At 54.2% G+C, this 25,621-nt stretch overlaps 9 protein-coding genes across 9 annotated transcripts; 5 read left to right on the top strand and 4 right to left on the bottom strand.

The window, feature by feature from the left end:
* Positions 1-92: 92 nt before the first annotated feature.
* Positions 93-2,686, bottom strand: B0T26DRAFT_742835 (fungal-specific transcription factor domain-containing protein; the record flags this gene model as incomplete). The annotated part of the gene is made up of 2 exons (XM_060444172.1): positions 93-1,926; positions 2,676-2,686. The coding sequence occupies 2 exons, from the start codon at positions 2,684-2,686 to the stop codon at positions 93-95; spliced, it is 1,845 nt and encodes a 614-aa protein (XP_060292668.1).
* A 2,024-nt stretch (positions 2,687-4,710) lies between these two features.
* B0T26DRAFT_678793 (uncharacterized protein) lies at positions 4,711-7,306 on the bottom strand (the record flags this gene model as incomplete). Its single annotated transcript, XM_060440275.1, has 4 exons — positions 4,711-4,726; positions 4,772-4,980; positions 5,021-7,130; positions 7,194-7,306. 4 exons carry the CDS (start codon positions 7,304-7,306, stop codon positions 4,711-4,713), a joined length of 2,448 nt encoding a protein of 815 aa, XP_060292667.1.
* Positions 7,307-8,234: 928 nt separating this feature from the next.
* On the bottom strand, positions 8,235-9,524 carry B0T26DRAFT_403602 (uncharacterized protein). The gene is made up of 2 exons (XM_060434825.1): positions 8,687-9,524; positions 8,235-8,631 (listed from the first exon to the last, which is right to left on the bottom strand). Exons 1-2 carry the CDS (start codon positions 9,337-9,339, stop codon positions 8,355-8,357), a joined length of 930 nt encoding a protein of 309 aa, XP_060292666.1. The 5' UTR covers positions 9,340-9,524; the 3' UTR covers positions 8,235-8,354.
* Positions 9,525-10,219, top strand: B0T26DRAFT_403601 (uncharacterized protein). Its single transcript, XM_060434824.1, has one exon. The coding sequence runs from the start codon at positions 9,710-9,712 to the stop codon at positions 10,112-10,114; it is 405 nt and encodes a 134-aa protein (XP_060292665.1). The 5' UTR covers positions 9,525-9,709; the 3' UTR covers positions 10,115-10,219.
* A 103-nt stretch (positions 10,220-10,322) lies between these two features.
* On the top strand, positions 10,323-10,871 carry B0T26DRAFT_403552 (uncharacterized protein). The gene is made up of 2 exons (XM_060434823.1): positions 10,323-10,491; positions 10,579-10,871. Exons 1-2 carry the CDS (start codon positions 10,429-10,431, stop codon positions 10,753-10,755), a joined length of 240 nt encoding a protein of 79 aa, XP_060292664.1. The 5' UTR covers positions 10,323-10,428; the 3' UTR covers positions 10,756-10,871.
* Positions 10,872-14,259: 3,388 nt separating this feature from the next.
* Positions 14,260-14,682, top strand: B0T26DRAFT_600750 (uncharacterized protein; the record flags this gene model as incomplete). Its single annotated transcript, XM_060435732.1, is given in 2 exon segments — positions 14,260-14,409; positions 14,422-14,682. Coding segments are annotated over 2 exon segments (411 nt in total), but the record flags the coding sequence as incomplete, so codon positions are not given.
* Positions 14,683-16,476: 1,794 nt separating this feature from the next.
* Positions 16,477-17,190, top strand: B0T26DRAFT_721284 (uncharacterized protein). Its single transcript, XM_060442537.1, has one exon. The coding sequence runs from the start codon at positions 16,587-16,589 to the stop codon at positions 16,842-16,844; it is 258 nt and encodes an 85-aa protein (XP_060292662.1). The 5' UTR covers positions 16,477-16,586; the 3' UTR covers positions 16,845-17,190.
* Positions 17,191-17,220: 30 nt separating this feature from the next.
* On the bottom strand, positions 17,221-20,747 carry B0T26DRAFT_721283 (heterokaryon incompatibility protein-domain-containing protein). The gene has a single exon (XM_060442536.1). It carries the CDS (start codon positions 20,538-20,540, stop codon positions 17,706-17,708), a length of 2,835 nt encoding a protein of 944 aa, XP_060292661.1. The 5' UTR covers positions 20,541-20,747; the 3' UTR covers positions 17,221-17,705.
* Positions 20,655-21,205, top strand: B0T26DRAFT_721282 (uncharacterized protein). Its single transcript, XM_060442535.1, has one exon. It carries the CDS (start codon positions 20,680-20,682, stop codon positions 21,112-21,114), a length of 435 nt encoding a protein of 144 aa, XP_060292660.1. The 5' UTR covers positions 20,655-20,679; the 3' UTR covers positions 21,115-21,205.
* Positions 21,206-25,621: the final 4,416 nt, after the last annotated feature.

Genomic DNA, 25,621 nt, shown 5'->3' with positions numbered 1-25,621 from the left:
TTTGTTACTCTCTACTGACAAATAACAAACGACTTTAATCAACACTTGAAGTATGCGCCTCTGGCGCATAAGTATCGTCTGGGAGCACCCTTCTAAACGAGCAACACCAACAAGCCACCCTGGTTCCGTAAACACGAAGCCAGGTCGCGCGTCGAGCTGTCTCCTCCGACGTGGCCATCACGCCAAACGTCTTGCATAATCTCGAGCGCCTTGCGAAGAGTACCAAAGAGGTTCGGAGGCTGCAATGTCTCCACCATCTCACGCAGATAACCTTGTTGGGCCGGCTCCGCAAGACAACCCGCTACCCAGAATGGCCATGCCATGGTACGTAGCAGGCTTGGTGGTGACAGGCGATACGTCAAAAGACTGATGACTTGTCCAACGTGATGTCGCACATCGGTACTGGCTGGCTGCCACCCAGATACCACGACGGACAGGTAGATTACCGCCGCGTGAGCCCATACGTGCGTGACCAGACAGTGTTGGCCGGCACGGTCCGAGGATGGCTGACCGTGCGGAGCTAACAAATCAAGCACGCCGCTAGGTTTGGAGACGGGATTTGCTAATTGAAGATGTGCAAGCCGAGTTACGAGTGTTTCCTTGATGGCTGTCGCGCGGCGAACTAGCTCCATGACGTCGAGGTTTCCCTCCATCTTGCATTGCTGCTTCCACGCGTCGAGGGCTGCGATCTCGCCAATCTGCAGCAGGACCCAGTTTTGGCATCCAACGACCGCCTCCATGTCGATCGGCGCTGGGACGGAAGGAGGGCTAGTCAGCAGGCCGCGGTGGTACTCGTGAAGTGCAGGCCGCTTCTGAAGTGCCGTGCTGGCGATTATGTCGTCAAATATCACAAGCGCAGAAGAGAAACGCAAAGCCGTCTCTTCAGCGCTCAGAACTTGAACGGTGCATTGAGATGGCAGGACCCAAGATGGTGGGCCCAAACGACTCATGATGTTGATCAAGTTTGACCCGAGGTGGGCAGCATCGCCGGGCAGGGCAGCATCGCCTGGCAGGGCAGCATCGCCGGGCAGGGCAGCATCGCCTGGCAGGGCAGCATCGCCGGGCAGGGCAGCATCGCCGGGCAGGGCAGCATCGCCGGGCAGGGCACTCTCGAGGATCAGCTTAAGAAGAGCGCATGCGGCAGTGAGGTGTGCATGGCAATTCTCAAAGCTCGACATGGCGATGTCGAATCGCTGCAACTGCATGATGCTTGCTAGGATGCGTACGGCTTCGCGTTCGTGTCCGGCAATGCCTCGTTGCCCATCAATGTCTTGGAGCGATCTCCGCAGCATGTCGAAGGCCGCTCTCGTCTGAGCGAGCACCTTGGCCCAAGCGCCGTCGCAAGCTGTCGTTCCCAACGAGAGAGAGAAGAAATGGGCGCTCTGGCACAATGCTGTCTGGCGAACGACGGGGCTGGACATCAACATGTCCAGAATCCAAGACCTGCCGCCTTGGAGAGGAGAGGGTCGGTAGAATGGGAACAGAAAAGGCAGGAGGTTTTCCATGTAGAACATCAAGAGACATGCGTCGGGCCATCCGGAGGATTCGCCATCGCCTCCCCTTCGGTCGACCAAGCTGCCAGATTCAGATTCGCGCAGCGGCCATACGACTGGGCTCTCGGCGGCCCGCGAGACCAGCTGTGGGTCGCTGAACGACTCGGGCCCTGGGCGTGGCAGGGCGTCGGCAGAATCAGGTACAGATGCATAGAAGGTGCGCTCCCCGAGTGGGAGGCGATAGAGAGCATTTTCCCTGATGTCACGCTTGAGTTGCTTGACCATGTCTTGTTGCTTGGCGCCGCCATCCATCCATTCTGGCTTCTCCTCCTCGTAGTGACATGTGATGCCGAGACCAGCGCACGTGGAGCACACGGGGTGGTTTTCGTCGCATTTCTTGCGCCTCACCCGGCAAGTCCAGCAGCCGTTGAAGCTCTTCATTGCGCTAATTAATTATGACAAACGAGGAGTCGACGTGAGCTATGCAGCGTCTTCGCTACCTAGGTACCTAGGTTTGTGACGAGGACCACGATTGACACGCACATCCATCTCAACCGCCCGCGCGTCTTGTGGGTCTTTGTGCAGATTTATCAGCAGTCATGCATGGTCCCGGAGGGGGGGGAACGCGGGCACCGCCTTGGTCAGCTTCCGAGCTGCGCGCTAGCTACGTGCACAGCACTAGGCCAAGTCTGAGTGCATAGTAATTATCCTGAGCGACTTTTGCCGTCCGCCCTTTCGAGCCGTTTCAGGGAAGGATCGGCGCGCGTGCGGTATTGTCTAGTGTACGCCATGTTGATCACGGCCATGATGTCACATACAACACTGCATTGATTGAAGGCAAAAGAGTGCTTTTCTTCGGAAGAAGTCAATGAAGGAAGAAAGGGCGGTGCCCCTTTATATAACGTTCATGATATGCGAGTTAGCCATGATAAGCGAGTTGGCCACCTTAACGAGATTTGGTGGGGCACAAGCAAAAAGATGTTAGTAAATTGTTAGTGATCTTATCAATTTCTTATCGCATTTGGCTGCGCACGCTACCCGGTCTCGTTAAGGTGGCTAACCTGCTTATCATGGCTAACTCGCTTATCAAATACGTTAAGGAAAAAGAAGTCTTTGTTCGTTGAGTGGCCGGAAATGGTCAGCCGGATTACGTGACGCGGCTTCTCCCGGCACATGATGCACTGCCGGCTCATGTTAGGTATGCTTGCTACCTTAATTAATTTCCGGGAAGTCGAAGACATTATGGAGCCTTGGATCGCGAATCATCCATTGCAAACCTACCTTAACTAATTGAGTTTTATAGGTACAAGAATAATACACACATCTTGACTACCTATTCAAGTCTACAAGGTATCTGGATATATTTACTAAATGGAATTTTGTCTTGGGGACTGGTAGTGCCCTGGAGGGGAGACGGTATTAATGTACTCCTGTGCCGGGGTAGATATTGTTATTTCGCTACCTACTAAGACCATTTTTGCTACTATCAAGCGCTAAGGCCTTAACAATGAACAAGGGTCTTTAAGCCAAAAATTAGTAATTTATTGTACAGCCCTCCGCACAATACACAACTGCAACCGCCGAAGCATACTGTGAGCCAACCTCAGCAACCAGCCTTCCGGTATTGCGCGCCACGCTTCCTGTAAAAGTATACGTAAGGCCGGCAGCTCAAGATCTTGAATATCAGGCACTTACAGCTCCATCCAGCCCTTAAGCCAGGGCCATACATTCTCAATTGGTAAAAGGTCTGGGGAATAAGCAAGCCACTTAAGAATCTCTACCCCCGCCATTGTCAGTGTATCTTTTGTCCTCCGGGCCCTATGTGAGGGCGCATTATCTTGTTGGAAGATTAGATTTCTACCGTTACGGTGGTGGAAGTCGATGATAAGGGGTACAACATGCCGGATATAGTTTGTTGCGTCGATGCCGCCGTATTTCTTTTCCCAAATAAAAGGAGTGCGTCTCCTGCTGCTGTAAAACGTCCCCGCGTACCGTAATCCACTGTACATAGCCCTAACCCTAACCCCATATCCCGCCAGTACATCCAAGATTTTGTTGTGTAGTAATTTACAACGTAACCCAGCCCTTACCTTTCTACCGTAACCAACCTTCCTCAACCACCAAAACATCGTCGGCGCCGCATTCAATCGATACATCGATATAGCTTCATTTTCTATCGTCCATAACGTCACGTAGTGCTAACTAGCAATAGAAATGGCCGCCCTTGAGGTCTGGGCGATCCGAGCGACTTTGGCGATCTTAGCGATGCGCCCGATGAAAATGCGGCGCCGCCACCACCACTCTCGAACCAACTAACTGCCCAGGTATTGGAAGGCATGGATCAGTAAGGCTGTCAGTTGCGGGCAGTTATGAGTAGTTGTGAGTAGTTATAAGCAGGCCTGCAGTTTTTTTTTGGAATTTTAACCCCATTACGTAATCAGAATTGAGGAAGCCAGATTTGCTTCTTATTATAGAGATTTGAACGATTTGAGCGAATCTACGGTCCTGAGCTTTATTTACTGCATTTGGAAGTATTTTGACGTTGGCGACGGCGGCGAGGTGCAATTGCACCGCAATTGCGTTGCCAGCGCTTGGAGCGGTGTTGCCAGTGATTGCGGTAATTTTGTCTGTAAAATGTGGTATTTTCCTGAGCGGTGAGGTGTAAAGCCTTGGCCCCAATGTACCTACAGTACGTGGGGACGTTTTAACAGTAGCAGGAGACGCACTCAATGAAAGATGGCCCTTTTCTTCGCCCAGCCCAAATATCCAGCCCTTCGGCCCTTCGGCTTCCTCTTTTTCAGTGCCCAATCTCGTATATCATCGTTCTTATGAAGAAGCGCCCGTTTCTTCCGCATTGGGTCGTTGAGAGCCCAGGTTTCGTCAGACCAAAATACTCTCTCCTAGTCTTCAGGACTTGGCCGTAACTGTAGCTGATTCTGGCACCATGATACCCGCGTACGCTTATTGGCTTCGGTTCTAGGGATCTCATAAGGCCGGATTCTGCTGTAATATTCGAGATCGTGGACAGCCTGCACGAGGGCATGCTCGCCGTAAGAGGAGAGGCCGAGGGTTCCGGAAGATGATATCTGAGTTGATATAAGGGCGTGAGCTTATGGGCTCTCTCTGCCTCAAACCATTGCCGGAGCCGCGCCTTTTCGGGGGGCTGACTTGGTGGCGAATCCTGGCTAACCCCCTGCCCATAACCCCCTGGAAGTCACTAGAAATAACAATATCTACCCCGACACAGGAGTAGAGTGAGAATTATAAAAACTACCTACGCGTACGTATAAAGCCTCTTCATTTTCGTTGGCTGGTCTTGTTTCCTGCTTGCTCTCTTCTTTTTCCGACGAGAACGATCACGTCTCACCACGAAGCCCGCACACACGGCCCCAGGCCCCGAGCTCCCACCCTCACACTCGCCAGGATCAACCTCATCGACGACAGCCCGCAGGGTCCACCCCATCCCCATCCCCATCCCCATCCCTGCCTATCACATCGCGGTTACTAATAATCTTCAAACACCTCACGCTGCCGTCCCCCACCCCCCGCATAGCGAACACAAGCAGCTCCCCCGGACTCGACCACGCGGTGCTGGTCCACGTCCTGCCGACAAGCAACAGCAGCACATGCGCGGCCGCGGTCGCCACGTATAGGAACAGCACCGTGAACGCGAGGTACACCGTGACGTTGCCGCCGCCGCCGCCGCCGCCGCCGCCAGCAGCACCACGGCCGGAGGAAAACGTATACGCATACACGTCGTGCGTGATGGCGAACTGCATTTGGGTGTACTTCGGCAACAACAACCGCACCGCCGCCGCGCCCGAGTTACCGTCAGACGTAGTACCTGTGTCGACCTCGACAAACGGCTCCAGGTTGGCGAGATCGGCGTTGGACCGCAGTCTGTAGAGGGTCCGCTTGCCGGGGTGGCGGCCTGCGCGGTCTTCGTCGTCGGTCGAGCCAAGGTAGTACGTGGCGTGGGCATCCATGGCCTGCGACAGGCCCTCGGCCACGCCCGTCGAGAGCCCCGCCGCGAGACACGCCGCGTCGGGGTTCGGCCGTGCCCCGCCGCTTGCGCCGCAGATGGTCGTCAGGTTGGCAAAGTAGCCCGGCGAGGAGGGCTGTTGGCATTGGTCGAAGGCTTCGAGCCAGTCTTGCGTGAGGGTGAGGACTTGGCCTCCTCCTCCTCCGCCTCTTCCTCCGGTGATACCACTACCGGCACTACCGATACTGCTATTACTATCGCCGCCGTGGTAGTGGAGATCGAGGTTGGGTTCGGCTAGCGCAAAGTCGGGGACGTTGCCTGGCTGGAGCGGCTTCTTGAAAGTCTCGGCCGCCTCAAGCCACTGCGCGCTGATGATGCAGAGCGTTGTGGCGTTGTTGCTGGTTTCGAAGGCCAACGCCGAGGAAATTTCAATGGCTGGGCTGGAGCTTAGGCTCGTCCGTGGTATGATGATGGCGCTCGAAGCGTTGAGGGCCGGACACGGTAAGGTGTCCGCAGCCACAGTGACCGAGATGGTCGAGTTGTCCGAGGCCGGAAATCCAAACCGGGTAGCGTCAGTGATGGTCCCGTTGCACTTGGAGAACTCGAGAGGGCTATCTCTGTGCGAGCAGTGCGTCGTGACAAATGGCTGCTTCCAAAGCGAGGTTCCCGTGGAGTCGCCCGCCGTGGACGTGATTCGCACCGGCCAGTTCCTCCCGTTGGATCTTAGCCATCGTCCGACCAGCTCTGTAAGCAACCCCATGTTCACGCTGAGAGACCTCGGCGAGGTCGTCGCGTATGCCACTTCCACGTAGTATTTTTCGGCTGCCGAATCGGGCCCACCATCATTCAACCCAAACGACTTGGACGACTCTAGCAGCCTAGAGCGGATCGTCTGCTCCGCCCGGACCGTAAAATTGTAAGAGGTGCCAAAGTCGACTAGGTTCGTAAGGAATACTTCGTAGAACTGCTTGAGCACTTCCGGAATGGCATTTATAGGACAGCCAGGCTGAGCTGTTGGGCAATTCCCCCCCTCTAAGAACGAAGCATTGAGGAGGGTGGGATACAGGTCGGCAAAATGGCAGGCCTTGTAGAAATCGAGATAGACGCCTTCGCGGCCTCTCGTCTCGGATTGGATTGTCTGGAAAGACTCGGGGTATGGCAGCGTCGACAGGTTCGGCAAGATGGTGATGGCCGCTGATGGGCTCGCTAATAGTACTATGATGAACAGGTAGACGATAAGCACCGCGGTCACTACGTCCCTGGCCATAAGACGTCTCCATTCTCTTAGAGTGGAAAAGAACTCGCTACTCGCGAGGTAAGTAGGCGCAGCAGAGCTGAGACGAAATGGGGCGGTGACCAGACCCAGCGGAATGCCGGGAGATGTCGAAGCAAAAAGTCTGTACCGTATATGGTCGAGGAGGATTGTGGATATCGTCGTTACGATCAAGGCTTCGTGGGCTTTTGCCACAAACTGCAAGGCGCTCAGGACGTTACTGCTCGGTGAGGGTGGATGCCAATATACGTTGCTGAGATGAAGAGCAAAAAAAACAAGGACCAAAAAGACGAGCAAAAAGTGAAAAAGAAGAAACTCGATGAGAATTCCCTTCTTTGTGTTGCTGTGGATAACTTTGAGCTGGCTGTTGCGGACCGATTTTCTTAAAAGACATCAGTCAAGATCAGACAGTCATGTTTTGTTATCTTTTGTGGAGCTATTGTACATTTTGGTATTCCGTTTCCCTGATCGGTGTCCTGGAGGTGGCTGGCCACCTTGCTTTTCTTTCAACTCTTGTTTCCCTTCATCACGAGCTGTCGGTTTGGAACTGGGGGCCATTGTCGTAAAGCTGTTGGGCCGGACCTGAACCGTTGAATTTGGCGGAAGACGTAGCTCTGCAGACGCCAGGCGCAGGGTGAGCGAGCAGGGAGTGGGGAGCGGGAGAAGTATCAGAGAGTAATATAAGCAAAGAAACTTGCGACACATAATATGGAGCCAAGGAACTGCATTGAGAAAGTATGTGGATTGAAGGGATTACCAAGGAAAGGATCTAGTTATTTACAAAAGAGAGAGCACGGAGGGGGTGCCCTGTGCACGGTAAGAGCGTGCACGGTAAGAGCGAGCACGGCAGTTTAGTTGTAAGCATAGGACAATACCAAGCGCTCGGGAGCCACACTACTGCGCCTTGACAGGGCTATGTTTGCCATGCCACAAAACTGTCTCTTTGACTACACTTATCTTTTGCTCACGATTTGTTTCTTTGGAAGCACGTCCACTGCCATGAATTAGCAGTTAATTGCTGCGCCGTCGACGGAAAATCTGACAGTCGATCTGATAGTCGGTTAAAAGCTTGTCCCCGCACCGGTAGCATGTAGGTCAACGCCTTTCAAGTATTAAGAGACCTATGTCTGCCTCGTCTTATGAAGTGATTGCTGCGCCGTTCAACTGCACACACTCTCAAAAATATTGAATTGGTGTCAAAATGAGGTCCCCGCAGCAGTCGTAACCGCAGCAGTCGTCATCTCAGCCCCCCAAATCATGTGCAACTTAATTACCAACAACTCGGTTATCCACATCTCAACCAACACCTTCACCCTGCTATCATTCCACTCCATACAGCGTTCCACACTCAACAATTAAAGTCGTATTTCAAACTTCACATTCGGGAATTCTGGTTGGACTCCGGAGAGGTGGAGGGCTGTGCCCGAACCTAGTCATAGTCATCGTGGATGCATTTGAGGGAGGGGGATACCATGTGATTCTATTGGTTGATTGGGTGGTGCCCGATAGACTCTTGCATCAATTTCGATACCTATAATAGAACGCCGGTCTAGCTAAAGTATCACCAAAGACTGAAAGCAATGTTGGAGCAGCGAATATCCCACATTCATATATCCCTTTCAAAAGTAGACTCTCCCACTTTTCGCCTCGTTTTCTCGCCCGGCCTCGCGTCATGAACCAACCTGCAGTGTCTCTTATACGTATCTCTCCTACACGCCTTAAACTTGAATCCACATCCCTCGGATGGGCAGGAGAGCAATTCCATAACGTCGTGTCCGCCATGGCCCCGTGTCAGCTGGTGGCGCCTCAGATCCTTGGTGAACGAAAAATCCTTCTTGCAAGTTGGGCAGCTATATGGTCGAATGTGGCTGCGTAGATGTTTTCTGGACCAAAGCGTCAGCACAGGAGCATGGATGATGTATTCAGCAGTTAACGAACCTGAGGCAGTTTTTTTCGTTGAAATCTTTATCACATTTTGTGCAAACCCATCTCTTCGGCGATGATGCCCGTGGCCAGGCCAAAGGTGACGCGAGCGGGGATTTGTGACATCTTCTGGAGCCTGGGCGGCTGTTGTGGTCTAGTGTGGGAGTTGAAGCAACAGTTGAAGCTAGACTTGGGGGGCGGGAGTCGAATGGGGCCCTGAAGTGTTCAACATAGAAGAGCGGTGATTCACGGTAGAGTTCAAAGCTGTCCTGGAAGGCGTATTCTGACCACCCCGTGCCATCGTCTAATTCATGTTGCGGCTGAAATAAGCTCCATGTTTCGTCATAGTCTTGTGTCAGTGAGACAGGGTTGCCCCAGGCGTTCGCTTTTTGAACGGGATCGGACACGGGTCCGCTCAAGAGATCTAGGGTAGGGGGGCTGGAGTCGACCGGATCCTGGTCTTTCTCTAGCCTAGGGTTGTGCATGTCCTGGATCGCTCGTGAAGGCTCCCTTCGAGTGAGTGCATCGAGCTTTTGCAACGGCCAGTAAATGAAGGTAGGCCCAACATCCCACGGAATGTCCGAGGATCCTAGAGATATGCCTGCTTCAACTTGTTTCGCCTCCGAACCTGAATCCAAACATGTCGCTAGACCTGCCCTGGAAGCCATGGTTGCCTAGAGCTGTGGTTTTGCTTCTCGGTGAAATAGGGTGTATGTTTTGTTGTGGTGGTTTGGTTTTGGTCTTTAGTTTTTGGTCTTTTATTTTTGGTCTTGTTTTGATGTCGCTTTTCAGCATTTGGTCGATCAAATCTCGGGAACAGTTTCACGTCATATTCAGGACGGGAAATGCCTTCCGCAACAGTTCACATGGTGCTTGGTGAATAAATGGCTCCGTGCTCGCGACAGAATGGCGATTTCGTTCAGCGCTTCCCAGATTTTCCGTGAAGAGGCAGCAGCCGCACTCCATGACGAAAAGGCCGGCCATCAGTGACTCGCCGGCGCTTTCGGCTCCAACGTTGGTGCTGCTGCGGTGGCGACAATGACCAGGAGTGAAGCTGGCTCCCGCTTCAGTTCCATGACGGGCTCCAGCACCGACAGCGCGCGATCTAGCATCACGGTGCAGCCGGCTCAGTCGATGTCGTGCGGCCCCCGACGAACTCGCCGTCGAAACGGGCATCTCAGCAACCGTTTCGGATCGGATCCGGAGTATTGTCGATTCTGCCGTTTCCGTCTCAGGAGGACTTGTTTTCGGGAGAGAGAAGCAAAACTCGGTCTCCTTTTGTCGATAAACACCAAATTAGACAGTCCGATTTGGAGGGCTTCCTCTTCTTCTCAGACTCAGGGCCCCCCCCCCCCCGACTGCTCTCACCCAACGGCGCCGGGGTGGATCCAAGGTGTTGCGGCCATTATGGGAGCTGTGTTTTTGACCGCGACCCGGCCTTGATGTCTTTTGGAAAAAGTGTTTTGGACAAAAATGTGTTGTGGACTCTGAAAATCACACACACCTCCCTCTGTAGGCCTCTCGCCTTCCTCCAACCGGAAAATGCTTTGCCAATCAAGGGGGCTTGGCGCTGCCAGGCCACCAATTAACAAGGGGGTTCCACAAATAAGGGCCCCCACCATGGGTCATGAAGCAGCAGGTGCGGCCTACCCGGACGATCAATTGCACCGAAGTTATTTTCCTCGTGTGGCCTTCCCAGCTCGCACAACCATTAAATACAATCTGCCCACCCATGATCTACTCGCAATGATGTCCCCATGTGCGTGTCTGTGCCGGAACAACTACTCTTCGGTTGCGACACCGATAACCCTCGGATTCTGGTGAGTGGACCTCCCGCAAGCCGTCACTGTCAAATCGGGCGAGCACGCTGCTCAGTGCGGCATTCCTAACTAACAGTCAGTTGGCAGTCCAGTCCAGGTCTGGGACACCCACCCACCCGACTTGACCCACCCGACTTGACGTTTACCCGAAGCGAACCACGACGTCAGTTTGCGAACCACCCCCCTCAACACCATGTCGCTGCCTCACCTCCCCCTCCTTTTCTCTCCCACGATAAATCACCGACACCGCTAGACATGGGATAAATCGCGCATTAACGACAATGCCCTCCCGCAATTCGCCCACTATCTTTGCACCGGAGGGCGCGGCCAAATTTGTTGGGCTTACTACCCCGATCCTGCGACAACGCGGCCGCCCCTCTTGGGCTCGGTGAGGGACCCTAGTCGATGACGACGACCGCCTAGGAGCTGCGCACTTCCTGGCCCGCATGCCCCCTCGCCCTTTGTCGAGAAACACGGTTGGTTCCTTCGACACGCATGACAGCTCGAGACGGGCCACGCGCGGTCCTCAGGCTCGGCGAAGGAGCAAATACTCCGTTGGACGGTGAACATTGCCAGCCTGATCGGCATCATCTCGGAGTCGGACCCTCTTTCCAACCGCCAAGACGTCCCACAGGCGAGCGATTCCTTCGACAATGCGCATCCGAGTCCAAGAAAGCAGCGACGATTGGCCCTTTCATCTATCTTGCTGCAGAGGACATCGCGCAGAGGGATGAACTATTGTCTCGACCTCTCGATACTTGCCTGTGTAGGCAGAGCAGGATGTGCGGAACCAGGGAACGACGAGGGTCCTTGAACTGTGAGCGGGGTCATCCTGAAATGGTACAGACCAATCCCCTTCCCTCGAATCGTCTTGTTCGAGGTCTCTGGGACGGATTGGTAAGCTCGGAATTCATGCAGACCGGTGCACTCGACCACTCCGGAAAAACGAACACAGCTGAGCTTGCCATCGGTAGTTCGGGCTGCTCATTTTCTCCCCGCTTGGGCGAGGCAACTGAATCCTCGCACATCACCCTCTGCCCAACAATCTCGACCCTCTACTCTCCTCAGCGCCAGTATACCGTGTTCACTTGAGCGCCGATACGAGGTAACCACAGCAAGAATGATCGCGGCCCAGCAACCTGGCAGTAACAATGACAATGCCCGGTCCGACACGCCGCTTTCGACAACCACTCTAATCTAGGAATCGGCAGGAAAGATGGGAGACCTAGTGGCTGTCTACTCCTACATTGAAGTCTGCCCGAGGGTGAACCGGACAGGTCGATGCTGTCGTTGGACTGTACACTACCACCACCACTCACCCCTGCATGCTTGCAGAGACGCCGGTAGTGCCTTCTTTCCGGCCGAGGAGAAGGCAACCACCCATTGACGAGCTCTCCTCTGTCCAACCCGCATTGGGGTTCACACACCTCGTTTCCTCTCTCGCCATCGAGGTGCTACGTACCGAACCTCGCCGAACCCCCCGAATCCATCCCCCGCACGCGACAAGGTCGAGGTCGAATGGGAAGATCCGTTCCTCGCTGCCATCCCTACATCGACTCGGTGAGCTCCCCCGCTTTCATGCCGAGTCTTAACTGCAGACAGTAGCCGTGATCGCACTTCAAGCCCCAACTGCTCCGTACTTCGCTTTGCGCAATTGATCCAAAGCCTCGACCGCGTGCGCATTCGATTGAGTAAGGGGCGCGTGACACCCCCACCTCCCCAACCAGTGGGCAGTGACCTCGTCTGCCACAGCAACTGCATGGCCAGCGCCTTACCATCCGGATCGAGCGGTACCGCCGACTCGACACCCGCGAATTCGCAACGATCCGCAGACCCTCAGGCAGGGGAACCTTCGTGGCCATAAGCGCCCCTGGCGTTCCGACGATGGATGCCTTGTACATGGGGTCAATGGAGGGCAAGTACACCAGCCTTCTACCGCATCTCCCGCCCCGACTCACTCGAAGTGTCTTTATTGGTACATTGGCTGCCAATTTCTGGGGTGTAGGATGTCTCCTCCATCAACCGACGTGACCCTCCTAGCGTAAATTCATATGCCAATGCCAATTCACGACTTTTTTGAAGACCGTGTTCCCTCTACCTTCCGCTGTGCCTTCTACCTTCCGCTGTGCTTGTTATTTCTGTTTCCACGCCTGCCTTTGCTTGCTACCTGTGCCTCTCTTATTCAACATGCGTACGATTTCCGCGAACTATTCGATCTCCGTCCAGCAAGCAGAGCATTTTACACTTGGCCTTCACCTCCTACAATACTCCAGCGACTCGAGGTCCTTCGCACCTGCGGTTGATCACAGCGCCGTGATAGTCACAGCACCCGTGAATCTCCATATTCAGATGTCGCGCCAGCCATCTTCGCATTCCACAAATGCCCAGCCGGCCTTCCTACCATCGCTATCGCTAGAGCACGTGCGGTCCTCCACCGCCAATATGACAAGGCAGGACTACTGCCGGTCATATCTCTCACGGGACGCTCCATTCGCCGCGTTCCAGCTCAGTGGAGGCGAGGGTGCTGGCAGGGCCGACACGGCAACAGCAACGGTCACCAGTCGCGAAAAGGTTGACGTCAATCCTGCTATACGAGATGTATGCCGGGTTTTTGCCGGCGCTGGGTCGTCCTCATCCAGGACATCTAGACCTGCCACGAGTCAGTGACTACCATTGTGGTTTCCCATTCACCGCTTTAAACCTAACATCCTGTGTGCAATTATAGTAAACTCGACACACCGCTATCCCACCGAAATCGCGGATGAAGATTTGTGAGATTTGAGCGCCCGGACCGGGGCGCCGCCGTCTTGGTGGGAAGATCTGGTCTGACAGTCACGGTGAAACAACATGTTTCTGGGTGGCTACTGGCTAGCAAGAGACCTGTCGGCGACACCGGCAAAACACCAATTGGGAGTATATAACGTATCTTTGAGGCCACGCTGATCAGGAGTTCAGGGGCTGGGATAATAAAGGGTTTATATATACACTTGCCCAATGTAACCTGGTACGATTTTCTTTCTTTTTGTTAGCCAACGTCAGGATGCTCCTGACCTTTCTTAACTGGCTGGAAGATTGTGGATGCGCTGGACCAACTCCAAAAGAAACCCATCCAGGCTCCCCGCTTCCACCATTCAGCACATGCATTGATGAATTTCAGACTATACTCGTCATGAGCCTAATCAGATTGCTTGATACACTCGGTGGAGAGTTAGCACTCGTTCTCATTTTCCAAAATCGCCCACGTCGAGCTGCGTGTTCTGCAAGCTTGAAGTATTCTCTCTGCCCGGTATTCCAAGACGGCCCCGAGCCTGCCCCATGCTGTGCTGTGCTCGAGAAGGCTCACGGGAAATTGTTATTGCAGACCAGCCAGCGCCTTGGGAGTATATACCCGGGCTACTTACAACGCCAGGTGACACTTCGTCGAATGCAAGTTTTGGCTAGGCGCAGAATTGACTGCGCAAGTGTATTGCGAGCCACAAGGTGTGCAGCCCGACTAGAAATAGGTCTAGGAGGCCCCCGACATTGCCCCGGAGGATCATTGACGTCCATCCATTTGGGCTTGAGCCGCGTCAACTAGACGGCCCGGTCAAGTTGCTCCAGACGCACGGCCAAACAGGCCAGTACGTGTGCCTGAGCTATTGCTGGGAGCGCTTGCAGCCTTTGATAACAACGCGCAGCAATCTATCAACTTAGATAGACGAGATAGCCTGGCCGCTGCTTCCCAAGACATTCTAGGGTGCCGTCACTTTCGTGCGGCTTCTAGGCCAACGCTACATTTGGATAGACTCGCTCTGTATTGTCCAGGACGACGAAGAGGACTGGCGAAGAGAGTCGGCAAAAAATTCGACTACATATCTCGACTCATACCTTACCCTAGCTGTCACAAAGTCAAAGAACTGCACTGGCGGCCTTTTCTCCGTGCAGGATTAGAGATACAGCCACCGCAAATTCTGCGGTGTGGATCTAAAGGGATGGCCTTTCACACTATACTGCCGGCAAAAGTTGCTACACTGGGAACTAAGGAACAAAATCTGCTCGGACCCCGACGAAGATGAAGACGAGCTCTACGACTCCCATTTCCCTCTGCTCCGCAGTGCTTACGTCTACCAGGAGCGCCTACTGTCCCCGCGAGTCCTCCACTTTGGTGCCGAGGAGCTCCTTTGGGAGTGCATGGAAGAAACGCGCTGCAAGTATGAGTTCGATAAACCCCCAGCATTCCAAGGCTCATCGAATTTGCCAAAACCAACCACGCAAATGTCATCAACCGGACTCCTGCTCACCGCGACAGCGGCGAGCCCTATGGGCGGTGGTGGCAAGGCTCGCAACAATGCAAATCGAACAATGCAAATCAATCAAATGCAAATATAAACAAGTCAAATAGGCCAAAATAAAAAATAAACAGTCAAATAAAGTAGGCTTCATTTTGGTTTGCACGCACTTTTATTTGGCTAATGTGGGGCCCTTTTACTTGCTCTGTTTTGCCTGCGCGACACACCAAGCTTAGCCAATCAGATCTTACGCTCGGACTGCCTCGACTGGCGAGCCTAGGTGCCGGCCCCTTTATTAATCAAGCCGCTAGATATTTATAAATACACTAGTTAACGCTAACTGACGTTATACCCTTACTTAATTTCAACTTCTTCTCCCCTTTTCCTTCCGTATGTGACGGCGGGGCCCAACGCCTACTACCGCTGCACCACACCTTCCAAAAGGATGCCAGAATTGCAAGCTGCCAAGCTGCAATCTGTAGCAGGTTATAGTATGGTCACGCACCCGTAGGCCTGCCCACAGCGCCTACAGAAGGCACGGAAACAGAGTGATATGATCTGCAGATCTCCGAGTCTGCCAAGGGCTGGGCGGGAAGCAGTTCTGATTAGGCGGGCCCTCGTTCCAAAAGAGGAGCGCTGCTGTCTTCAAGCACCGTCCCGTCAGTGGGCATGTCTGCGCAGTATTAGCCAACTTTTCGGCAACACATCGCAGTCCCATCCGAGTGGCATGTTTGACGTTTGTCTGGAGAATAGCGGCCTCTGTCATGAGGTTGAGGAAAAGGCCCGGAGTTTGTCGGACTGCGTGTCATCTGACCAGTGGGATTTTAAGAGGCTCGGGGACACACTCCTTGCCAGGACCCGAATCTCGGCTCCCGACAGGTGACCCTGCTGCGACCAGCGCTAGGCCTGCAAGAGTTAGCCGGAGAGGCGCTACAGCAATATCAGACGGGCGACGAAGAGCAATCCATGCAAAGAAATCATAAGAGGCAAAAGAGAAGAGAGGAGGGCAATGGAAGGGGTAGTTTTCAACGAGGGAATGTCCGCTTGCAGCGTGGTGAGAGACGACGAGGGAATAATTTCGAAGACGGGGGAGCGCATCAGCCCGACTTTGGTTGGTGCAACCAGGCGGGGGCTTGGGTAACCAGGCGGGGGCTTGGGTAACCAGGCAGGGGCTTCGGTAACCAGGTGTCCCAGCTTAGCGCCTTCTCAGTTCTGTTGGCGGCAGAAGGCTCTTGCCTCTTTGCGGCATCTAATGGAGACGTTGCAGGGGGAAGGAACGCGCCGCAGGCCACCAGCACTCCCAAAAGAACTGCTCCAAGATTCAGGTGTTACAGCTTAAAGCTTAAAATGTTTCCGTTTTCCTCCCATGGGTTCGACTTTCACTGAATCCTAGTGCAATATGTCCTGATACTGACAATCTAGGGGTGTTCATGGGCTTGAGTGTGTAACATGCTGCAAGCACTCCCGGGCAGATCCTCACTGGCGTGACTGCATGGCCGACAGAGACCTTGTGGGCAGGGAGGGAATGACTGGATTGCTTGCAGGAAGTCTAGCTATCTGGGCCACGGCGGAATATATATGTGGAAATGATGGCCTGAACTGGTGGATCCCAGATCCACTTATGTCTGGGCTCGGGCGCATCAGGCCGGGTTCCGGCCTGATCCCTGCGATCCCAGCCACAGACCCAAAGTCTTGCCGACTTTAGAAGTTATGCCAAGAAACAGAATCCTGACGCACGCCGACAGCGTCTCGACCTCTGACAACAAGACGCCGCTTGTCGATGCAATCTTCATCGCTCAACCCAGCGTCATCACGTACCCCGACGGCATGGAACGTGTCACCTGCCCGGCATCGCTTGCCATTAGCGACAAGGACATGGCAGTCGCTATGGATCAGGTCCGGATGACGGAGAAGATTTGGGAGCGTAAGAAGGGGGCTGTGGACACTGAGGAGATGGTGGTGTATCCTGGGGCGAATCATGGGTTTACGAACCGTGTGGATCATTTTAATGAGAATTTGCCGAGGCAGTGCCAGGAGGCAGAGGATCAGGCAGTGAGGTGGTTTGCGAATTATTTAAAGCTGTGAGAGTGACGTTTCTCTATTCGACGCTGAGGTCGGGTATCTACTGCGATGGCATCCCTCGATAAGATTCTCAATCTCGCAGAGTGGCTTGTTTGCAAAGAGACAGAGCTCCTGGTTCCGCACCCGCTACATATCTGGTCTCGGTACGACTTCTACCAGCCACCCTCATGTCTACGACGTCTATCTGCGTTCGTGTGCAATCGTTCACCCGATCGCACGCTGTGTCGTCCTGCTGCCCACATTTGCTCAGTCTTGGATCAAACGTGTATTTCCCGAATGGTTTCTTCTCGCCCCCGTTGTCTTGAAAACTCAAAAGCGGCCCGAGCCGGGCAACTGCAAGAACGAGCCGGCAGGCCTGTTCGACACCAAGATCAAAGCATACCGCAAACTCGACTCGCTTCAGGACGTCACGATCCTGAGATTATATGGACTCGCCTGGTAAAAAAGGAGGGAGAAGTTTGGTCCTAGACCGCCTCGGCGGCGTTTCGCTTTCTTCCCACCGGGGTCTCCTTTTAAGCTTACAAGAAAGACCTGGCGGGAAAGTTGCAGGTGTGCTTCCGAGAAATTTACGACTCGGGCGTGCTGCTCGAAGATGTGCAAGTGGGAAATTTTCAGCTGGCAGACGATAAGATCGTGGCGCTGGATCTCAAGCGGGTCGAATTTGACTCGCCTGGGGAGAATGACGCCTACTTTGCTAAATTGAACAGCGAAGGTCTTGCGAACCGGTATCGGGGTCTCTAAGCTTATTATCGCAGCGGAGGTCTCCTGGAGGCAGGCTGACAGTTCTTGTACACCTGGTCTCTGCCATTGCGGCTGACTCGTCCTGTCCGATATAATCGCACAAACGCTCCCAATCCCACAAAGCTACCTCAGAAGGATCAGCTCTTCCGTGGGCTTCGCATGCCCAAAGGCACAAGCATTCATCTTGCCAACCCCAACCCGCTCACACCACCATTGGCCGCCCTCGCCATCTCCGGCCCTTTTCTTCTCCAACAACAAGACATTATACACAGTCATCATCGCCGGACCCCCGAATCGCACTGCCTCCCAGTGCGGATCGCCGTTCTCGATGATTGCCCTGGCATCCGGCTCATCTTTCCCGAAGGGTCCAAACGCCGGCATTCGCCTCTCATCGGGTCCCCACTCCCAACGAAAGAAAGCTTCCTGCTGCGCATCCCGCGGCTCGAGACCCCAGTACACATCCCAGCCGCCCAGGGGCGGCGCAATGTCCGGGATGCTGTCACGCGACATGGCGACCAGGATGTAGTTTCCCTCCGGTGATGTCAGAGGGGCGTGGAGGGAGAGATACCCGGCGCGGTAGCCCTGGTGGTAAATGATATGCTCCCACGGCCGCCGTGACTGGCGGAACGAGCGGGACGCGTCGTTCAGTCCGAGCTGGAGAAAGTCATCCACGCCAGGGTCGCCCGTGTGCGGGGTGGTGGACATGTCTACGAAATGGGCGGGGACAGTGCGGGCCTCGAAGAAGAGACTCCCCAGGGGCGAAACGCGCCGCAGAATCAGCTTCGAGGGCAGGGTGGCGGGGTACGTGAAGCGGAGCCCGGGGTAGGCGGCGTGCGTGTAGTAGTGCTCGTTGCGATCTGTGTCGCGGCAGTGCGTCCAGCCATCGTTCTCGACGTCGAGATGGTAAAGTGTCGAAGTACCAATAGCCCGGAGGATCTTGGGTCCGTGGGCGATGCGTTGGGCGTACTCGACAATCTTCTCGCGCGTGGGATTCTCCTCGCTGTCAATGTACTCCTGGACCAGCTCCCGGGGTTGGACCAGGCGGAGCCACCGGACGACATTGACAGGCGGCAGGGCGGCGGCGTTGTACCAGCCCCGCCCTCGATATGTCGTATGGCCTTGCCAGCCAGCCCAGCTCCACGACGGAGGCGCACCCTCGTGACTTTGGCGCTTCAGCGGCTCCTGGGGATACCAGAGGAGGGCCTGATCAAAGGCGAACTCGGGCAAGCCGTGCCAGAACTCCGTGTTGACGCCTTGGGCGAGGAGATCCGTCACACCCTGGAAAGCATTCAGCACATCCGACTGCCACGTCATTTTGCGCCGAGTGTACATGGCTACGGCATCGCTGTAGGCTTTCCAGAGAGTTTCTCCCTCCAAGCGGAGGATGCCGCCGTCGCCATGGCTAGGAACCGGAACCGCGCGGTAGATGGGGGACGGCAGCGTCTGGTCTGTCCCCATCATCGACACAGCCTTGGAGCCCCTCCCGTGGATGTGGAACGTCTTGTTGCCAAACATGGTCTGGGTCGGGTCCTCCCAGATGTGGTGCATCAAGGCCATGACCCGCGAATCGAACTGGGAAGCGTCCGTGAGTGGTTTCGGCCGGTGTTCAGCCGAGAGCCCGGGCACGGTATCCTCGAATACACTCTCGTGCGGACACGTGAAGTGCATCTGGCAGCTGGTGAAGTACACGGCGCGTTGCGAGAGGTGTCTCTCTTGGAAGGTCCAGGCTCGCGAGTTCCAGACCGAGGCTTCAATGTCGTCGTACGGAAGACGCGGATCGTGGAACGCCGCGGCGAGAGTAATGCCCTGCAGCCGTCGGACCACCTGCGCATGGGATCTCGGCGTGTCCCCGACGCCCGGCAGGCCTTGAGCAGGTCCTGAGTTTGTCGAGGCCATGATGGTCACCACAGCGTTGCTGTAGATGGCTCCCATCTGGGCGATATTTGCGGCTTTATCGTCGTCATCGTCCTGGAGTATACACAGTGCGTCGATCCAGAGATAGCGGAGGCCGATGGCCCTGGTTACTTCGATAGAATCCCTCAGAGTTTGGCCTAGATTCATCGACTCGTCCGCCAGGCCTCCGGGCTTCTCAAGAATGGCTTTCGTGTCGAACGTCAGCCGGGTGCCAAGCTCCTGACCCCAGACATAGGAGAGACAGGCATAGCGGCAGGGCGCGGTTACCGTGACGATGCAGCCGTCGCCGACGTCAATGACTCGAAGGGTGTCGAGCTTGGAGATGGACACGGCGGGTTTCCCCTGGTGGTTCATCTCACAATTCTGGATCCACGCCCCGAGTCTCTCCATATCCGCCTTGTCTTGGCGAACAGGGGCGCCCTGGAGAGGGAAAGATGCCTTCGGATCCGGCGGCATCATCTGCACCACGACCCTTTTGGGCAAGTTTGCTAGCATGATCTCTAAGCGTAGCGCGTAGTCTGGGCCGTCGTCTAGCACGGTCAGCCGCATACTTTCGAACTTGTCGTCGTGGTTCCTAGAGGCCTGGATCTCCTCCGGCGTACACCGATCCTCGAAAGCCTGACGAACCAGACTGCAGAACGAGCAATTCTTCGCTATGGCGGCATCGAGAACCCTCGGCAGCGCCTGCAGCTGAATCACCGTATTGGTTCCCGGCTGGTTCGTCCCGGGTAGCCCGCGCTGGGTGAGGAGCGCACCAAAGTCGATGTGCCGACACATCTCGCATAAGTACTCCGGGTCCGTCTCGTCGAGGACCACGGGGGACGAGATGAACCACTCCTCGTCGATTTTGTCCTTCTGATCCTTCTTCTCCGAGTACGTGCCCCACTCCTTGCCCTGGAAATGGTGGTGTATGTATCGGTGGAAATTCTTGCTGGTCTCCTCGAACTCAGCGTCGTAGTCGCCGAGGCGATCCGCATCACCCGGCTGCCCGTCGTCTTCGCTCTCCATCCACACCCGGATGAGCGCCTTGTTCTCGTCCGACATGTCGTTCTCCCATGGCTTTTGGTCCTGTTCCTCCTTCCGCTTGGGCGGTTCCTTCTTGCTGGGGGGAGGGCTGGGCTGGGTGGGGCTGGTTCCTGGGGTGTCGCCGCTGGTGTTGGTGCTGGTGCTAGTGCTGGTGCTGATGCTGGTGCTGGTGCTGGTGCTGGTGCTGGTGCTGGTGCTGGTGCTGGTGCTGGCAACTTCCGGTGAGGGCTCCGGCTCCGTCATTGGTTCGGCCTCGGTAGTCCCCGATGGGGGTTCCGTCTTGGTTTCGGCCTCGGCGACTTCTGGCAACGGCTCCGTCTTGGGTTCGGCCTTGGCGATTACCGGCGACGGCTCGGTCTCGGCTTCGGCCTCGGCGGTTCCCGCCGAGGCATCCGCCAACGCATTCGCCTTGGCTTCGTCCTCGGCCTTCCGCTCATTACTCGCCTTGATAATATCAGCCATGGACGTGAGGTTGGCGTATTTCAAGCGCCTCTTCGCGTTGAGGTTATCCATCTTGTACTATCAAAATGCTCTTTTTCGATGTTTGAGAAAATATCTTGTGTCGCTAGGAAAGCGCAACAGAAGAAGATGAAGATATCCGAGTTTTGTACCTCTGTGGATGGTTTTGAGGGCGGCAATGGGTTGCCTGGGTTGCCTGGGTTGCCTGGCTTGGCTAGTGTACTGGTCGATCCACTTCGATCCTTCGGTGGCTCAGCCCGCATAGATCCTGGGTTTTTTAAGGGAGAGTTGCGGGGCACGGCATGACGAGGTGCTGCGCCCCTCTCGAGCCGATCTCAGCCGCCACTCCGCCCAGCAAGCACATTTTCGGCCTCCTTTTCTGCCTGAGGCGTTAAGGCAGTGAATTAGATGAGGGACGTCGACACGACATGCCCTGGGCCAAGCCGTCAGCCGCTGCGGCTGCAACTTTTACCAACAAGATTTCGAAAAGTCTCAGCAGTGGGAATCTCATCCCTTGAGTGTGCAGAGAGTCCATCCCAATCTGAGCCGCCGACCCAAAAAGGACCAAAATTGGCTGGGGTCTCGCGTGGCCTCCGAGTGGAGATCGACAGGCGGGAGCCGGCTGTCCATTCCTTTTTGCGCACGGTGACGACGTTGACTGCACTTATTGAGCGGTTGCCTATTGACGGGTTGGAGAGTGTCAGTCGCGCCTTCCGCATCTTAACCTGGCGCCAATTGCTGCCTACTGTCCCGAGGCTGGAATTTCCCCGAAATTCCCTCGCCACAACCCAGCCCATTTCACCGCGCCCCCCCACTCACCTACTCCTGCTCCTGCAAACTGAACTTGGGGTATCCCGTACTGGCGCTCGCCTCCCTGCAATAGCCGGAAGTTTAAGTGCAAGACCTTATGCTATGCCAACCGAGTTGGCCATATCAAGCTATCGCCAAGGCATCTGAGAGGACGAGACAGGCCTGCACTTCGGTTGACAGGGCAGGGAGTAGAATACGCACTTTACCCGCAGCGATTCAAGGTGAACCAAAATCTGAGCAACACGAATGCCCCAACATGTGAGCTAACATATTTCAGGAGTTAAGCTGCGCGTGCTTTCACCAACACCATGCTCTGCGAGAACTGCCAAACAGGCATCCAGGCTGCATTCAACGCAGAGAGTACCAGCCTCATACCCAAGAAAGCAATACTGCATACTTCCCACCACACGTTCTTCGCGGCAATTGTTTAAGGGTGCTTAATATGCTGCTGGATGTGGGGACGCCTCGCGAGCAAAGACAGTCGCTTTCAACATTCCAGTTTTTCCCACAACGACTGTGTAAATGAGCATCTTGGATTTCTTGAAGGCCTTCTGCAGAGCCGGCGCTACCGATGGATCCGGAATGACGTTCCATCTACAACTCGACTGAGCGGCGCTTTAAAAGCGTTCATGTCTGCACTTCCTCGGCGACTCGCCCTGAAGCTTGCAACCAGTCAGTTCAGCAAGAACTCCCTGCTGAGCATGGCCCATGTCTTTCAACACGGGGAGGAGTACAAGGAACCTAGACCTTTTTCAATCTTCTACATTGTCTCTGGAGAAGACAAATCCAATAAGTCAAGTGGTCTGCTTATGGAACACCCCTGGATTTGGAACAAGGTTTGTCATCAAGGACTTGCCGCTCGCCACCCAACTCACCTATTTCAATCGCTTGCAACTTGACCAATTCTGCTTCAATACTTATCTTCTTTTCTCCATTCAATTGAGAAATGAAAGATGAAGCGATATACTCAGTTGGATTTGCAGAATGCGCTGGCAGAGTATGCAGAAACCGGCTTACTCCGTAGCTCTGCTGAAAATCACGGCATCCCCCCTACTACTCTCTTTAATCGGGTTCGTGGTTCCGAGCCAGCCTCCAAGGCCCAAATTCTTAATCAAAAGCTTTCTCCGGCTATGGAAGAACGCTTAACCGAATGGATTCTATTCCAAGGGTCGCTCGGTCACCCTCCAACCCACGCCCAAATTCGGAAACTAGCTAGAAGAATGCTCGAAGATAACGAGACCCTCGGAAAACGCTGGACTAGCCGGTTTTTGGCTAGAAATCCATCTATTTCTACAATTAGGCCTCGGAGAATCCATGCAAACCGTGCTGATCGAGCCTGTGAGGCCGTTATCCGGCCTTGGTTTGACTATTTGAAGCCTCCAGGCGTGGAGGCTATTCCAGCCAAGCATAGGTATAATATGGATGAAACTGGCATTGCTTCTAGCATTGGAGATAACGGCCTGGTTGTTGGATCTAAGGAAAGAAAGAAATTCCAGAAAAAGAAGAAAGGAGACCGAATTTGGACCTCGATTATCGAATGTATTTCCGCTGGCGGCCGGTATTTGAACCCAGTCGTCATTTTCAAAGGTGGAAGCCTTCAACAACAATGGTATCCACGCGATTTACAGCCATTTAAGGGCTGGAAGTGGAAACCCACTGAAAACGGCTGGTCTGACGATGATACTGCCGTCGCATGGCTCCGCAATATCTTTCTTCCAGAAACTCGGCCAGCTACCCACTCGGAGAAGCGCCTCCTTATTTTAGATGGCCACGGTAGTCATACCACCGAAGAATTCATGTGGCTAGCCTTTTCTAATAACGTACAATTGTTATTTCTACCAGCCCACACCTCCCACGTTCTCCAGCCCCTGGATTTATCGGTTTTCGGCCCTCTAAAAGCCCGGTACAGAGCCAAGCATAACGAGGTTGTTTCCGGCTTCGACGAAGGCACTGTTGCTGAAAAGAGGGCCTTCCTAGAATGCTACCGGCAAGCCAGGGTCTATGGAATGACTGAATCTAACATCAAAGCCGGCTGGAAAGCTACAGGCCTCTGGCTGGTCAGCCTCAGGAAGCCCCTAAGCAACGGCCTTGTTATTAAGAATTCTAACGGCGACGTTGGTCAACTGACCTCTACGGTTTCTATAGACCTTCAAGAGGTCCATAACCCCATTCTAAATAAGAATTCGGAGGGCCGGCCTATATGGTTTACCCCTAAAAAGCCGAAGGATTTCCGTATTCAGGGGCAGGTTTTTCTAGCCGGCCAGAAACGGACTGCCAACGACCGACTTTTCATACGCAAGGCCGCAAAAGCCTTCGATTACGTGGTTTTCCAACTAGCCAATACGGCGCATCAATTGGAGGCTGCAGAAAAAAGCCTAGAACGCACAAGAGGCCGAAAGAGAAGGAAGGTCCAAGTCGACCCTAATACGCAGTTCGCTGGAATTGAGGAGGTTCGTGCCTCACAGAGAGAGGCTGGCAGAGAGGACCTTGGTTATTCTAAAAGAGAAGAATCAGGAGAATCCGATACTGAAGACTTCATCATTGTAGCTAATTAATTGACAAAGTTGTTGGCAATTGAAGTTTGTGGTGTTGTGCGGGGTCCGATTCAGGGGCTGTTCCATAGGCAGGGGTGTTCCAAAAGTCCCCCACCTGACTTAGGCCAATAGAAAACACTAACCCCTATGTGGTTGGGCAGGTGCACACGTATTGAAATCAAGGGGAATGCACACGCATTGAAAGGGGGGGGTGCACACCCATTGGACGCCATATAAATATAGACTCATGGCAGAGAACTGGGTTGCTGACACTGGGCAGTAAATTTCTGCCGACAGAAAAGGTATGCAGCGTAACGGTAGCGGTCTCATATGCTGCCGGCAAAAACGGTGTAGAATGTCACGGCCGGCTTGGAATGAGGGCGGAACTCCTCTATTGGGCGCTATAGACGAAGATTCTAAACTAAAGGGAAAAGGGAAAAGAAGCTCAAAAGCCTCCCCTCGCGAGATTCTTCCAGGGCGTCTCAAGGTGGGGCTCTGGCTGGTCGGGTGGATCCACCCAACTGGCGTCTGATTAGTCAGAGCGTCTGGGAGGCCTGGAGGACCAGGCCCTCACATAGAATACGGAGGAACAAGAGTTAGACAAGCATAATTTTTCTGCTGGCAGAATTTTCTATCGGGCAGAATCAGTACGTACTAGCAGAACTATGGGTACTCGAATATCGACGAATTAGGAATTTCGACAAAGTATGAATTCCGATAAGGTAGGAATTCTATCCTTGACATTGAAGATGAAAGTTTATCATCAACTAACCGCTAGCATTATTATCACCCAACTACCCAACGTCTCCTGACAGCCTACATATCCTTAATGGTAGAAAATGGCTTTTCAACCAGATAAGGGCACTGACAGATGGCGTTGCCGCTGTCGTCAGCGACTCCATCCATACCGCATCCTTCTGTAGCATAGTATAATGACGCTATAGGTTTTGGCGATAGGGCTTTCTGGTGCACATGACACGAGCCGCAAGCATACCTAGTACGCAGGTACATCGTAGTTGGAATTGTTGCCTGGGAGCTATCCTTACAGATTACGCGTCATCGACTTTCCATCGATAGGAAAGTCTAGCCGGGTGGACTGAAAACGGGCCCCTGGGGCTGTTCGGCGGCCGCGTATGGGATCACCTAGCTCTGGAAAAATCAGGGAAAGCTCATGACAAATCAGCTAAAGCTCATGACAAATCAGCCACAGCTCACCCCAGCTCAACCCAGCTCAGGATTCCGAACGAAAAAGGGAATTTCCTGTACCCAGATTCGCCGCAGACGACCAGGCTGTTT

The sequence above is a fragment of the Lasiosphaeria miniovina genome (assembly GCF_030549165.1).
Source record: "Lasiosphaeria miniovina strain SMH2392-1A chromosome Unknown B0T26scaffold_6, whole genome shotgun sequence".
NCBI lineage: Eukaryota > Fungi > Ascomycota > Sordariomycetes > Sordariales > Lasiosphaeriaceae > Lasiosphaeria > Lasiosphaeria miniovina.
This window is presented reverse-complemented; position numbering and strand designations above follow the sequence as displayed.

Excerpts from the sequence above, each read along its gene's own strand:
- B0T26DRAFT_403602 (XM_060434825.1), bottom strand. The coding sequence starts at position 9,339 with ATGGCTTCCAGGGCAGGTCTAGCGACATGTTTGGATTCAGGTTCGGAG. Across the intron at positions 8,632-8,686 it reads AACGAAAAAAACTGCCTCAG|AAAACATCTACGCAGCCACA; the intron begins GTTCGTTAACTG and ends GCTTTGGTCCAG.
- B0T26DRAFT_403601 (XM_060434824.1), top strand. The coding sequence starts at position 9,710 with ATGACCAGGAGTGAAGCTGGCTCCCGCTTCAGTTCCATGACGGGCTCC.
- B0T26DRAFT_403552 (XM_060434823.1), top strand. The coding sequence starts at position 10,429 with ATGTGCGTGTCTGTGCCGGAACAACTACTCTTCGGTTGCGACACCGAT. Across the intron at positions 10,492-10,578 it reads CCGATAACCCTCGGATTCTG|TCCAGTCCAGGTCTGGGACA; the intron begins GTGAGTGGACCT and ends GTCAGTTGGCAG.
- B0T26DRAFT_721284 (XM_060442537.1), top strand. The coding sequence starts at position 16,587 with ATGGAACGTGTCACCTGCCCGGCATCGCTTGCCATTAGCGACAAGGAC.
- B0T26DRAFT_721283 (XM_060442536.1), bottom strand. The coding sequence starts at position 20,540 with ATGTCGGACGAGAACAAGGCGCTCATCCGGGTGTGGATGGAGAGCGAA.
- B0T26DRAFT_721282 (XM_060442535.1), top strand. The coding sequence starts at position 20,680 with ATGCTGGTGCTGGTGCTGGTGCTGGTGCTGGTGCTGGTGCTGGTGCTG.